The sequence below is a fragment of the Canis lupus genome, chromosome 5 (genome assembly GCF_011100685.1).
Source record: "Canis lupus familiaris isolate Mischka breed German Shepherd chromosome 5, alternate assembly UU_Cfam_GSD_1.0, whole genome shotgun sequence".
NCBI classification, from domain to species: Eukaryota; Metazoa; Chordata; class Mammalia; order Carnivora; family Canidae; genus Canis; species Canis lupus.
The window spans coordinates 40,570,746-40,584,908 of NC_049226.1; the positions used below are offsets into that span (position 1 = coordinate 40,570,746).

Consider the following 14,163-nt stretch of genomic DNA (forward strand, 5'->3'; position numbering starts at 1 on the left):
CCGGGCGCGTGTGCGGCTCCGGGGGCGCCCAGTGACGGCCGCGGCGCCCCTGGCCGGGCAGCGCTGAGGCCGCTTCGCCAAAGGGAGCCTGCGGGCCGGGCCATGAGGAGCGGCCGGGGCCGGGCCGGGCCTCGCTGACCCCCGGCCCCGCGCGGCGGCCCCCCCCGTTTCCGTCCCGGCCTCTCTCGGCATGAGCGCCCGCCCGGCGCGGGGGCCGCGGCTGCCCCAGTCCGGCGGCCCGCGGGCGCGCTCCGGACCGGCGGGCCCGCGGTGCTGATCCCGGCCCGCCTCGCCGCGCCGCCCGCCCGCCCGCCCGCCCCGCTGCATGCCCCGGCGGCGCGGCCATGGAGGTGGTGGGCGACTTCGAGTACAGCAAGAGGGACCTCGTGGGACACGGGGCCTTCGCCGTGGTCTTCCGGGGGCGGCACCGCCAGGTGAGCCCCGCCGGCCGGGGCGAGGCCGGGGTCTGCGGGCCGCGGCGGGGACCGGGTGCCCTGAGGCTCGGCGAGGCCGCGGGCGCCGAGGCCCCCCGCCCCGAGGCCTGCCATTGTGCGCGCTGTCAGCGTCGCGGGTTTGTTTTGGTCGGGCGAGGACTGTGGAGGCCGAAGCCGCTAGGCAGCGCTCCACCTACCGACCGGCCGCTCGGCCTCGGATTTCCTCCTTGCACAGCGCCTGGTAACCGGGGTGCCCCCCAGGGGCTCGGCCCCGCGGCCCGCCCGGCCCTGCCTGGGGTCCCACCCGCATGTGCCCAGGATCCGAGTCCCCAAGGGCCGCGCGGCGCCCTGCCCAGCTCGGGGCCGGGCCGGGGCCGGGGCCGGGGCCGGGGCTGGGGCACGCCCTGGGCGGCCCAGGCTCGCCCTCCCTTCTGAGGTCGACAGTTGCAGACCCAGCGGAAAACGGGCTGGTTTCCCGTGAGCCCGAGACTTTCTCAAACTCCGGGGTGTCGCATTTCCCAGCACTGGTTCCTCCGCGCCCCGGACGAGCCTGGTACCCCCTGCCTTCCCCCCTTCCTGGAGCTGGAGGGTGGACCCTTGGTCTTCCAGTCCAAGTAAACACGAGTGCAGGTTCAGGAATGTCTGAAGCTCTTGCAGCTCCGCACACAGGGTCCCACGAGCTTCTAGAATCGAAAGAATTTGGAAGAGCACCCAGGGAGTGGGAATAATCAGAAGCGTTTGGTAGTCCTGGTTGTTGGCAAGGGGCTGGTTTGGCTTGCTTATCAGAGTAATGAAAACGATTTTCGTTTATTATGAGAAGAACTTAGAACTCAACAAAAAATAATTAAAACAGGGCACAATCCTGCCAAGCTATCAAATGCCACCTTCCAGTGTATTATCCACATTCCTCCCTAACTTTGAAGTGGTTGCAAACTTTGTCCTTTGTTTCACTTTATTGCTAGTTACTATGGTCTTCATATTTACTGTTTTTAGTGGCTGTCTTGTAGGACATTAGCTTGTGGTTTATGAAATCATTTTCCTATTGTTGGAGATTCAGATTCTTTTCCATCCCCCACCCCCACCCCCAGTATTTATGAATTTGCTAAAAACACCTTTGTGCTTATAGATTATGTTTCCATAAAAGAATATCCTGGAGTAACACTCTATTTTCCTTTTCAGAAAACTGATTGGGAGGTAGCTATTAAAAGTATTAATAAAAAGAACTTGTCAAAATCACAAATACTGCTTGGGAAGGAAATTAAAATCTTAAAGGTATGTTTCTTTATGTGTCATACTAGGTTATAACTTATTTTAAATTAATACATGATGACATCTTTTGTAATTTTGGTCGTTGGAGCCAAGTTTGAGAATTTTCACCTGTTGCTCTCATTTTTGCATGCCCAGTTTTTTGAGACATTTGAGTACCCAGAAGCTATTTTTAAGAATAGATGTTTGTGGCTGGTGGCCAGCACTGAGAGAGATTCTGTGAAGATTGATTTTTAGCTTCTCATTTCTTCTTTTCCCTGGTTATTGTGTTACTGTTTGAGAAGAGGCAGGCCCTGCTGATCCATTATTTAGCTCTTCTCCTGGTCCCTTTCAGGTTACACTTAAGTGTTTGAGGGGCACTGGGGGCAGATGGGATTTTTTTTTTTCCTTGTAAATCGAAAAAAATTACTTACCCTTGGGAGTGGTCTTTTTGGATCACTCATGCGCAGTGTTATTCAAGTGAGGTGCTTTGAGGAAAAAAATGGTCTCCTAGTCAAATATATGTGGAAAATCCTGTTTACCGCATACTTCTTGGAGAGTCACAAAGCACTTTGCTCAGTAAAGAAAATCTGAAAAATTGCGCAATGAAGGAACTGATTTAGGTGTAGTTAACTCAGTGCTCCCCAAGCTGATATGAACATAGAGCCCTCACCTAACACCAGCTTTCATCGAAACTACTGCTCTGTGGAGAGCTCTTCAGTAAGAATTATAGCTCTTTGAGCTAAGAATTATGCTTCATTTTCTCGCAGGCAAATAATGTGCTCTCTAAAAGCACTTTAGAATTTTATGCGTTTATTGCTGTTAAAATTGTTTATTGAATTTGAAAGACTCCCAGAGCGTCTCTGGGCATAATGAGAGCACTCACCTTGTTAAGAATCTAAAAAATGATGGTGGTGAGAAGACATTCAGGGCCCAAGTAAAGTTTGATCAGGCGCATTTCCTCTTTTTTTTTTTTTTAGACTGAACTGTTCTAATCCAGTAATAGAAGTGTAGTATATAGAAAGAGTATATAGGTATGTGGATGTGTGTGTATACTTAATACTTATGTGCACATTGAAATGTATTTATTAGAGGGATTACAAATTTTTTAAATTCTCAATTTCCTTAACAGGAACTTCAACATGAAAATATTGTAGCACTCTATGATGTTCAGGTACATCATTATTATTATTATTATTATTATTATTATTTGATTTGCGTGTCAGTAAAAAACTTTGCTATTTCATACGAATGTAAGTGAATTGTAATAGAAATAGGAAATTGACTTATTCTTCTTAGAAAGGTATATGGCTTGAGTTACATGTTTATTAATTAAGAAATTAAAGTAGCATAAAGGGATAGAAAATAATGTGCTGTAATATGTGCTGCTACAGTTATACTATGGGAGTAGTGTTGTTTTAAGTCAAGTAGAGAAATATTTTTTTTTAAAGTAGAGAAATATTGATACCAGATCTAGCTTTTCTTTCTTTCTTTCTTTCTTTCTTTCTTTCTTTCTTTCTTTCTTTCTTTCTTTCTTCCTTCCTTCCTTCCTTCCTTCCTTCCTTCCTTCCTTCCTTCCTTCCTTCCTTCCTTCTTTTCTTCTTTCTTTCTTCTTTTTTTCCTCCTAGCATTTCTGTAATAAATGTAGAAAGGACTATTGTGGGCTATTTAAAAATTAGATGGAGCTTTTTTCTTACTGCAATAGTAATATTTGCTAATTGTAGAGGTATTAGAAAAGAAATAAAAACGAAGAAAGGATGCATATTCATAACCCTGATATATATGTGATTACCACCATGGCATACGGAAGAGTTGCATTTTATTTGGAGGTGGGAAGGCAAGGTTCTGAAGTTCTGTTCTAAGGCAACATTTCCCTTGGAAATTCTTTTAAAAAGTCCAATTTTGGAGAAAATTACTATTTTGGGGGGGCAGACCACCAAAGTAAGTAGTTGGCTTATTATTTAGGGGCCATACTGTTTTAAATTCTAGAACTACTCTACTCTTGTCTAACATGATATCCACTGTGTGAAAGCCAAGGTGATCTGAGATCCGCAGAGGGGGCAGCCAACTAAGCTTCTCCCTAGATTCTCATGCCGAAGCAGACTAGGGTGATGATTTATGTTATTTCCTTTTTTGTGTTTTTCTGAGTCTGGACAATTGAATTCCAGTAAAGTAAATGGACGTTTTCGGTGAGTCTGCTGTTGTGTTTCTAGCTAAAACCTTTTCTAGCTAAAACCTTTTCCGTACACACTTTACTGAAGTTCATTTGTTTTGTAAGGTTTTGAATGGCTACCTAGGCATTGCTCTAAGGGCTAGGAGTAAAGCAGTGAATAAAACAAAGTCCTTGCTTTCAGTGTCCTTAATTTTAGTGAGGTGAGACAAAATGGACTGTTCCTTGTGTGCTGCTTTTTTGTTACAGTGATTTTTCACATAGTCCTACCATACCATGAAATTTTTAACTAAACCCATGTTACAAGATGTTTCTTTTTTCTTTTTTTTCCCCTTTATAGGAAAGTGCAATGAAGATAATGCATAAGTTCTGAGCACAGTTTGGATTTTTTAGGTTCAATTTCTAGCATTGGAATTACTAGGGCAAATAGCACACACGGTTTTAATGTTTTTTGATTATAGAGTGTGATTACTCCCCCCAAAAATTGCAATCTAAATTTCATGTGTAGACTATGTAAGTGCTGTGGGGTGTATTTTACTACCTATTTATATAGGTGTAACTCATTCCTTCAAGATATTCAACATAGAAAGAGAGGGGGAAAGAACTTTAAAGTCAAAAGTAAACTTATCTCACAATCCCTATTTGAAATGTTGATTCTCCTCAGAGCTGTTTGTGTAGTTGGTCTTGGTCTCTGGAGACAGAGGGCAGCAAGTAGTACAAGTCAGTGCCTGGTACAAAAATTGTTAAATAATATTAACTCTTAATTTCCCATTTTTTGAGAAGCACAGAAAACTCTATCAGTGGAAGAGTAGATTTTGCTTTCAGAAAATAGAGAGTATATTTAGATTTCATTCTATTAGTAAAATGTTTTTAAGTACTAGCTTTGGTTATAGAAAGAGATAGTTAGGAATATGTACTCAAAACCTTGATTATCAAACTTTCAGGAATTTCAAGATGACTGCATTAAAATATTTCTATTTTGTGCATTGTATACTATTGGAAATACATAAATTTAAGAAATATCAGCCAAATAAATACACTCGAGCATTTGGCTAATGAATAAACAGAGTCTGGACCTAGTATTTTATATTTTTTTCCTTTATTTTGTTTTCAGTATGATTGTAAAGACTGTGCAGTAATTTTATCAACTTGAAATGAACATCATTTTTCCTGGCCATCAGTTTTGGAGATCCGTCTAAAGTTGGACACACTTTTTATAAATTGAGAACTTTTGACATTGTAAAAATTTGGGTTTACATTTAGATGACACTTAAAAAGTAACATGCTTTCCCTAATTAAAAAAGTAATATATCCCCATAGTTAAAATCATCACTGTAAATATGAATAAAATAGAAAAGAAATGGCAATTTTTAGAGATAACCATTGTTATATTTCTTTTAGAGTTGTATATGTGTGTGTATATATATATATGTATGCAGTTATAATCATTTATACTTAGATTTTTAAGCTTTTCATTGTGAGGGCCTTAATAATAGTATTTTTACATAAATGGAACTTGTTTTTATTAGACTTAGTGTGTATTTTGGATACCTTTTCATATCAACATAGTACCATAGGGCTAAATGACAATTTACTTAAAACCCAATTGTGGCCATTTCAGTTGTTTCTTATTTTTCCCTCTTAGAAACAGTGCTGCAGAGAAAGCTGTGTACATATCTTTTCTTATGTATATGAGTGTTCCTGTGAAATAAATTCCTGTCATGGGATAGTTTGGTCAAAGATATTAGCATATTGTCTTGCAGAAGATTGTACCAATTTATTTTGATCTGATGACCTGTTTTTTTTTTTTTCTTAAAACGTCAGTGTATCTGTATTTCTTCTGTGACTTTCCTGTTGCCATTCTGTAATGCTTCTGTTGTGTTTGTTCTTACTGATTTTTTTGTAATTAGTATTTCTTGAGCCAGTTAACAAGAGTATACAGGAGTATAGTGGTGAACAAAATAGAAATGGTCCTTGTGCTTGTGGAGGTTCCAGCATACTGGGAAAGAGGACAGGAAGCAAATAGCTACTGATTCTAAGTGTGTACAGAGCAATGAGGGAGAAGAGGATAACTGAAGACCTTTGAGAGGAAATCATAAGGGGCTTAGGAGAGTAAGGCTACCCCCTTTGTGGGCTGGGGAAGACTTGGTGAAGAAGTGATGTTTAAGCTGACTTGGTGAAAGAGTGGGAGTCATCCAGGCTGGAGTAGGTGGGAAGAGAACAGGTAAGCACTCCAAGCAGAGGAAGCCTGTGAAGAACAGAGAGGAAGGATGAAAGCTTGAGGAGCTGGGAGAGGCCCAGGCGGGGGCTGGGAGTGCAGGGGGTGGCAACGTGGGAGAGAGGTGGGTAGTGGTAGGTGCTGCAGGCACTGATGTTGGCAGGGCCCTCATGTAGTCTTTATTCTGAGGGCAGCTAAGCTATTGAAGAGTTTTAAGAGCAGGAGAGTGATATGTCTGTTTTCCAGAAGATATCTATCTTTGAGCCCTCTGGGCATGAGCTAAGTACTGGTGGTTAGGAGTACTTTACCTGCCTATTTGTCAATCGTCTGGGTAAATATCCACCACTAGGTAATTGTTAGTATTGTGAGAAAAAGATGATTCATTTAATAAAGTGGTGCTGGTAAAACTAAGATATCAGAGAAAAAGTAAAGTTGGATACCTATTCTCATCATTTTTGACAATAATTTCCAAATGAATTAAAGGCTTAAATGTATGACATAAACAATAAGAATCTTAGGATAGTATTTAGATGACTATATATAATCCAGGTGTTGGAAAGATATTTTAAATCAAGAGAAGAAACCAGAAGCTGTAGGTGTAGGGACATATAACATTTTTTAAAACTTGCTTTGTGGTAAATGATACCCTGAACAAATTGACAGCCATAAAAAGGAACAAACTTGATGCATGCCACCACAGCATATGAATTTTAAATGTTATGTTCATGTTTAAACATCTTAATTGGGTTGGGGCCAGTGGTATGGGCCCTGAAAGAATTCGCTCAAGGCAGAAAAAAGGAGATAGAAGTTTATCGAATATACCACAAGGGAGCAGCAGGCAGGGCAGCAACAAAGGAGAGGCGGTCTTTCCAGGAGGCGGTGGTGGAAGCTGTAGTTAGTTATAGGGCAGAGTGAAGAGGTGTGGGGCCGTATAGAATATTCCCTTTTTTGGTAACTGTACCGGTTGTAAGTAAGCTCGTTGGTCAGTTAGGGTCTGTGGCCGTTTGGAGGTGGGTTGCTGAAGGAGCCTGTTTGCATTCAGCTCGGTGGTCACTTTGAGCCCTTGTGCCTTGCTCAAGTTTCCATTGCTCAAGCCTGTTGCCTAAAAGTGGCCTCTACAGTGTTGAGAAAAAGCAGCCAGCCATATACAGCTACTGTATGATTCTGTTTTTGAGAGATCCAAGAAGAGGCAGAACCAAGCTAGGGTGTAGAAGTCAGGGGAAGTACAGCAGAGGGTGCCTCTGAGGGAAGGGTAGTCACATGAGTATATGCATTTGTCACAACACATTGAAATGTACACTTAAATCTGTGCATGTTAATGAATGTGCATTATACCATGATCAGATTTAAAAAAAAGAATTTACAACACAGGACATAGGAGGCAGGTAACATTTATATCTCAAACATGTAAATCCTCTCAAAAAGTAGTAAAGAAAAGATAACCTAGAGAGACAGTAAAGCAAAGGATATTGATCGTTGATTCTCATAAGAGGAATAAAAATGGCTAAGGTATGAAATGATACTCATGAACAAGTAGTCAGGGAAATGAAAATTAAAGTTAACAGTGAGATGTCCCTTCTCACGCATTCCTTTGGCAAAATTAAAAAGTGCCCAGTTCTTACTGGTGGAATTGGGAAGGAAGTGTAAGTGGGGAGGATCTTCTCATGGACCCCTAGTAGAAATGGGAGTTGTTAGATCCTCTTTGGTATGTTATCTGACAATATTTTGCTTCCACGCCCTGAAAGAATATTCTATAACACTGTAATCAGAATAATCCTGGTGATGTAAATCAGGGCTTATTAGTCCTCTCTGCTCAGACTTGGAGCAGAGCTCCCCTTTTTTATCAGAGTAAAAGCCAGAGTCCTTTTTTGCCCAGCATGACCCTATTATCTCTGACCCTGGCTCCCTCTCTGTGCCTGCTGTTTTTGCTCCATCCACATGGGCCTCTGGTATGGATTGTGTATGGGTCCATTCTCAGGGCCTTTATCTCTGTAGTATATATAGATATATTCCCAACCTTCTTTAGGTCTTTACTCAAGTGTTGTGTTTTCAACAAATACATTTCAGCTTTCTTTTAGCCACCCTCAGTAAAATTACAATCCAATACCCAGCACTGTCTCCCTTCCCTACTTATTTTTCATAGCACTTATCACCCTCTAACATATTGTCTGTACTCAGTTCTTTTGTTTGGTGTCTCTCCCTGACTCTGACCTCTTCAAACTGAAGCTTAATAAGAATAGGGCAGTTAACTGTGCTTGCTTGCAGCTGTATCCTCAGTGCCTAGAACAGTGTCTTTTATATATATATATATATATATAGAGAGAGAGAGAGAGAGAGAGAGGGCAGTTACAAAATATTTGAAAGAAGAGAAATATCTGTTGCAGTTAAAAATACACACCTTTAAAAAAAATACACACCTTTTACTAAGCAATGACTGAGCAGGAGAAAGTTATGGAAAGACATATGGGCTGGAAACATTGACTGTTTGGAGAGCTTGGAGATAAGCAAAAAGGTGGTAATGGCTTATGTTAAAATGTACAGAAATGCAAATATATGCTCCATTTGCATGTGGGTGGATGTATAAATAGGTTTGTGAAAGCATGAACTACCATGTCAGTCTCAGGTGGTGAGATCAAGGTGCTTCTTTCAAATGTTTTGCAGCCTAAGGTTTTGCAGTAAACACTTTACAAATGAGGGGGAAAATAACCCCAATTTTCTTTTTTTGCGGGGCACTATTCACTTTTGCTTGCTTGCTTTCTACGATCATTGGGCAGTCTTCTGTTTATGATTCTCATCCCAGGTGGGAACGAGGAAGTACATATATCTGAGTATTAGACTTAACCATTATGGTTAGAAAAAAGAATGTTCTCCATTGTAAATCAGTTGGGACAGAAGTTTATTAACGTGCGTAAAACACTGGCTACTCTGGAGAGTGGGCAAGGGTGGGTATGGAGCCAGCGTGTAGGAAGTGTCTGAGTGACAGAGTGGTGGTTCCATTGGAAATGGAGTGGCCTGGACAGTTTGGCGAGACGTTTAGGAGGAGGGCTGATAATAGCTGTGTGAGGGGAAGAAGAGGAAATCTGAGTTAATAGCTCTTTGTTGTATGTATTGGAATGTTTTTCCTTGTTTGTCTGTTTGTCTTTTTGGTGGGGTGAGGAGGAGGGCATCTTCAGCATCTCTTTGGTATATGGAAGTTCTTGCGTAGTAAAATGTGTCCATCTCTTTCTTAGTGGCCTCTAGGTTTTTTTTTTTTTTTTTTTTTTTTTTTTTAGGTTTTATATCATGTAAGGATTTCTCCACTGTGAGATTATAAAAATGGCCCTCCTTTTCTTCTAGCATTTATGGTTTCAGTTTTCCATACTTATATATCTTTGGTCTCTGGAATTTATGTACAAAGATCTGCTGTAGGGACTCATCTTATTTTTCAGAAGGGTATCCCAAACTTACCTGTTTTTTACTATAACTGCAGAAGAGGGTGGTATCTCCTGTGGGACTGTTGCAAACAGTTAGGACTTAGGCAGTTTGAAAAATTATGGGCAAATCAGGTTTAGATTAGTTAAGGTATTTTGTTCTCACTTCTTAAGTTTGTAACTGGGGCCCAAGGGTGTAAGAGCAGCTGGCTCCAGGGGTCCCAAATGGACCAGGTTTGACCACTCACCACTGACAAAATCCAAAGACAGAAATGAGTGGTGGTGAAACAAGGAAGGGATTGATTTTAGTAAGGCCAACACCAAGGGAACACAGTGAACAAAGTCTCAAAGACGGTCTCCAAAGTGCTGAAAATACTTCCAGGTTCATATGAGGAAAATGTGGAGCAAAGATTAGTGGGTACATGCAGGTGGGCAGTAGAGGTCAGGTCGATCATTGTCTGGGTGTCCATCACAAGGGGTCTTGCTAGTATGGGGAAAGTCCCTATTGCTGCTTTGCCCTCCAGGTCTTTTGTCTGAGTTAAGAGACAAGCCTGAAGGAAGAATTTAATCAATTAGAAAGTACAGACTGAGGTCAGAATGGAGGTAGTTAACGTCCTCTTTCAGGTTTGACAGATCAGGTGTTTTTTTTTTCCAACCAAGCCATCAACTCAGGTCTAACATTATCTACTTGGAGTTAGCATCAGATCCTACAGGTTAAGGGCTTTGCTCTACAAGACTGTACCCCCCACCACACCCAATATTAGACACCTATCACAAGTCCAGGTTGTCACCTGTGTCTCTGACCAAGCTATAGATCAGAAGTACCAGCAACTTCCTTGGATTTGATTAATTGCTAGAGTGGCTCACAGAACTCACAGAAAGATTATTGGTTTATTATAAAAGGGTATAAAAGAATATAGAAACAGCCAGATGGAAGAGATGCGTAAGGTAAGGCATGTGGAAAGCCCACCACTCTCTCCACATCCCTCGGAGCCTCATCCTTTTGGGGTTTTATAGAGGCTGTATTACCTAGGTACACTTGATTAAGTCATTGGCCATTGGTATTTTAACTCAGTCTCTAGTTCCTCTTCCCTCCCTGGAGGTGGGGTGGGACTGAAATTTCCAACCCTCTAATCCAAGTGTAGGCAACTCTGGCAAACCAGCCCCTATCTTTATTTATTTATTTATTTTTATTTTTATTTTTTATTTTTTTTCAGCCCCTATCTTTAGACAACCTGGGGGGTTTCCAAAAACCACCTCATTAACAAAAGACCCCTTGATCTCCGATCCTTTAGGAGATTAAAAGGATTTTCTTCTTTTAAGAGAAAACCCCTAGGAGTCACCCAAAGGGTGGAGAATGAGTCAGGGAAAGTAGCGGAGAAACGGTGAGGCACCAGTGAGAATGGGGAAAATTAACAAGGCAGGAAACAACAAATGTTCGAGAGGATGTGGAAAAAGGGGAACCCTCTTGCACTGTTGGTGGAAATGTGAACTGGTGCAGCCACTCTGGAAAACTGTGTGGAGGTTCCTCAAAGAGTTAAGAATAGATCTGCCCTACGACCCAGCAATTGCACTGCTGGGGATTTACCCCAAAGATACAGATGCAGTGAAACGCCGGGACACCTGCACCCCGATGTTTATAGCAGCAATGTCCACAGTAGCCAAACTGTGGAAGGAGCCTCGGTGTCCACTGAAAGATGAGTGGATAAAGAAGATGTGGTCTATGTGTACAATGGAATATTCCTCAGCCATTAGAAACGACAAATACCCACCATTTGCTTCGACGTGGATGGAATTGGAGGGTACTATGCTGAGTGAAATAAGTGAATCGGAGAAGGACAAACATTATATGGTCTCATTCATTTGGGAATATTAAAAATAGTGAAAGGGAATAAAGGGGAAAGGAGAAAAAATGAGTGGGAAATATCAGAAAGGGAGACAGAACATGAAAGACTCCTAACTCTGGGAAACTAACAAGGGGTGGTGGAAAGGGAGGTGGGTGGGGGGTGGGGGTGACTGGGTGACAGGCACTGAGGTGGGGCACTTGATGGGATAAGCACCGGGTGTTATGCTATATGTTGGCAAATTGAACTCCAATAAAAAAAAAAAAAAAAAGAAAAAAATGGTAAATGGTGAGGGATGGGTTTTGGGAGATCCCCAAATTTTTCTTGAATCTTTCTCTTGCTCTTTACTGAATTGTTTTGTTACTTTATGTTTCTCCCCTTCTGATCCTAAGCATCTGAATTCTGCTGGAAAGAATACCTGGTCATGCTATCTGATTTTTAAATTCATTTTATCTTTATTGTTTTTTCAGATTACAAAAGTAATAGGCCATCAGTGGAAAAACAATTTAAATAGTCTAGCAGTATATTAAAAAAGAGATGTCCTCTTCTGATACCTCCTTTTTTTTTTCCCAGAAAAAAAAAAAAAACCTGTTGTGTGTCCTTCAAAAGACTTTACTTTTTATTTATAAACACCACCCCCATGGGATGCCTAGGTGGCTTAGCTGTTGAGTGTCTGCCTTTGGCTCGGCATGATCCTGGAGTCCTGCTTGCATGGAGTCTGTGTCTCTGCCTCTCTCTCTCTGCGTCTCTCATGAATAAATAAAGTCTTAAAAAAAAAAAAAAAAACAACCACACCACCCCCTTGGTAAAGAGAGATGATAACCCAAGCCTCCTTACACATAGAATGCTATGAGGCTGTCTAGTACCATGTTACCCAAGGAGAATAATTCTGAGGATTGTGTTTTTACTTGAACAAATTGTTTTTAAAATTTTTATTTCATCTAAATTTTCATATACTGGCCTAGAGTTCTTCATAATAATACCTTTTTTTCCCCTTTTTCTTAGGGACTTTCTTTTTTAAAGATTTTATTTACTTATTTGAGAGAGAGAGAATGTACAAGCAAAGGTGAGGGGGGCAGAGGGAGAAGCGGACTCCCACTGAGCAGAGAGCCTGATTCGGATTCGATCCTTGAACTCCAGGGATCATGACCTGGGTTAAAGGGAGATGCCCAATTGACTGAGCCACCCATGCACCCTTCTTAGGGATTTTCTATCTTTTTTTTTTTTTTTTTTTAAGATTTTATTTATTCTTGAGAGACGCACAGAGAGGGGCAGAGACACAGGCAGAGGGAGAAGCAGGCTCCATGCAGGGAGCCCGATGTGGGACTCAATCCCAGGTCTCCAGGATCACGCCCTGGGCTGAAGGCGGCGCTAAACTGCTGAGCCACCTGAGCTGCCCGGGATTTTCTATCTTACTGAGTTTGAGTAGGGAAATGATCAATTGAAATTCATTGTGTTTAATTTTGTGGATGGAAGTTCCTGGGGAGGAGTTGAGGATGAGGATTTCCTAATTTTAGAAAAAGCAGTCAGGTGTGTGTTCCACTTTGGGAAACCTTTGGTGGTCTGGCTCACAGGCCCATTGGCCTCATCCCTCAGCCTGTCTGACCCTATGAGTATCTCTTCAAGCTCTTTCCTGGCACGCCAGTGCCATAGGAATTTCAGTCTATAAATGACATGATTGGTTTTCTTCTTTTTTCTTTTTGCTGACTCTTTCCTGGCTCTTGGAGCTACTCATGCTCCAGATTACTTAAGTGCTTCACTTAAGAGAGGCACACTGTTTTGTAATGGAGCCTTTCAGGAGGAGGGTGTTCAAGAGAAAATGATTGAACCCGTGGGGACTTGTACTGCTTTAAGGGGGGGGGGGGCGGCAAAAGAAGATTTGCATGAGAAATCAAGGATGTTAAAATATTTCTTTCAATGTCTTCATGTCTAGTGAACAGTTCAGCTTTCCCTAAGGAATTCTTAGTTGTCTTTTCTCTTCAGTACTTAGGATCTGGTACTATTATTTGATTAAGCAATACTGATTTGAGATATTTTTGGGCTTCCTACCTGGGGAGAAGAAAACTGTGTTGAAAGTTACTGGTTTGGGCAGCCCCAGTGGCGCAGCGGTTTAGCGCCACCTTCAGCCCGGGGCGTGATCCCGGGGTCCTGGGATCGAGTCCCACATTGGGCTCCCTGCATGGAGCCTGCTTCTCCCTCTGCCTCTGTCTCTGCCTCTCTCTCTGTGTGTGTCTCTCTATGAATAAATAAATAAAATCTTTAAAAAAAAAAGTTACTGGTTTAATGATATCTCCGTATTTTTAGGGCATTTTGGTCTGGGTTTGATCAGGTTAGATGGCTAAATCTAAGACTTTTTTTTTTTTTTTCACCAAAGAGATGATTTAGCTATTAGAGGCATATTTTTGTTTTTGTTTATGATTAAAGGAAATAAGTATTTCTTATAGACTTGCTCTCCTAGCCTGCTAGGAGCTGACGGGTTCTCCACTTCCTTCCTGCTCATGGGTGTGCTGCTGTTTAGGGAAACCAGCTGTCTGTTTGAGGCTTCCAACTTGGCTGTCCATGCCATATGTGATCCTGCTTGGGCAGGACTGTGGTTCCTGGTTCCCAGCAGAGAGCAGAAGGCACTGCCATTCTTCTGAACTCCCATATGCCTCCCTGTGGGGGCGGAGGTGTGGGGCTCAAAGAATTGGGCACCATGTGTTTTAATTTTTTGTCTAGTCCTCTGGAGAATTAAGTGAAATTAAGTTGCACAACATAATTCAGGTCCTGACTTGTGGCATCCAGACTCTTGGTGAACACTGTGGAACCACTTTGTGGCTGCCCCTTGTATTGTTCCTTGTTG

At 42.1% G+C, this 14,163-nt stretch overlaps 1 protein-coding gene and 1 long non-coding RNA gene across 5 annotated transcripts in view; one reads left to right on the forward strand and one right to left on the reverse strand.

Annotated features, from left to right (window-relative positions):
- The first annotated feature begins 284 nt into the window (after positions 1-284).
- ULK2 (unc-51 like autophagy activating kinase 2) overlaps positions 285-14,163 on the forward strand; it is an 82,408-nt gene continuing 68,529 nt past the window's right edge. For all 4 annotated transcript variants that reach the window (XM_038537031.1, XM_038537032.1, XM_038537033.1 and 1 more), the window contains exons 1-3: positions 285-434; positions 1,614-1,706; positions 2,812-2,853. In XM_038537031.1, coding sequence (XP_038392959.1) covers positions 345-434; positions 1,614-1,706; positions 2,812-2,853 — 225 coding nt within the window. In that variant the 5' untranslated portion in view covers positions 285-344. The remainder of the gene's footprint in view (positions 435-1,613; positions 1,707-2,811; positions 2,854-14,163) is intronic.
- The window catches only part of LOC119871861, a 54,964-nt gene continuing 45,283 nt past the window's right edge, over positions 4,483-14,163 (reverse strand). Inside the window, exon 4 of the long non-coding RNA XR_005359583.1 lies at positions 4,483-4,577. This is a non-coding gene — a long non-coding RNA (uncharacterized LOC119871861). The remainder of the gene's footprint in view (positions 4,578-14,163) is intronic.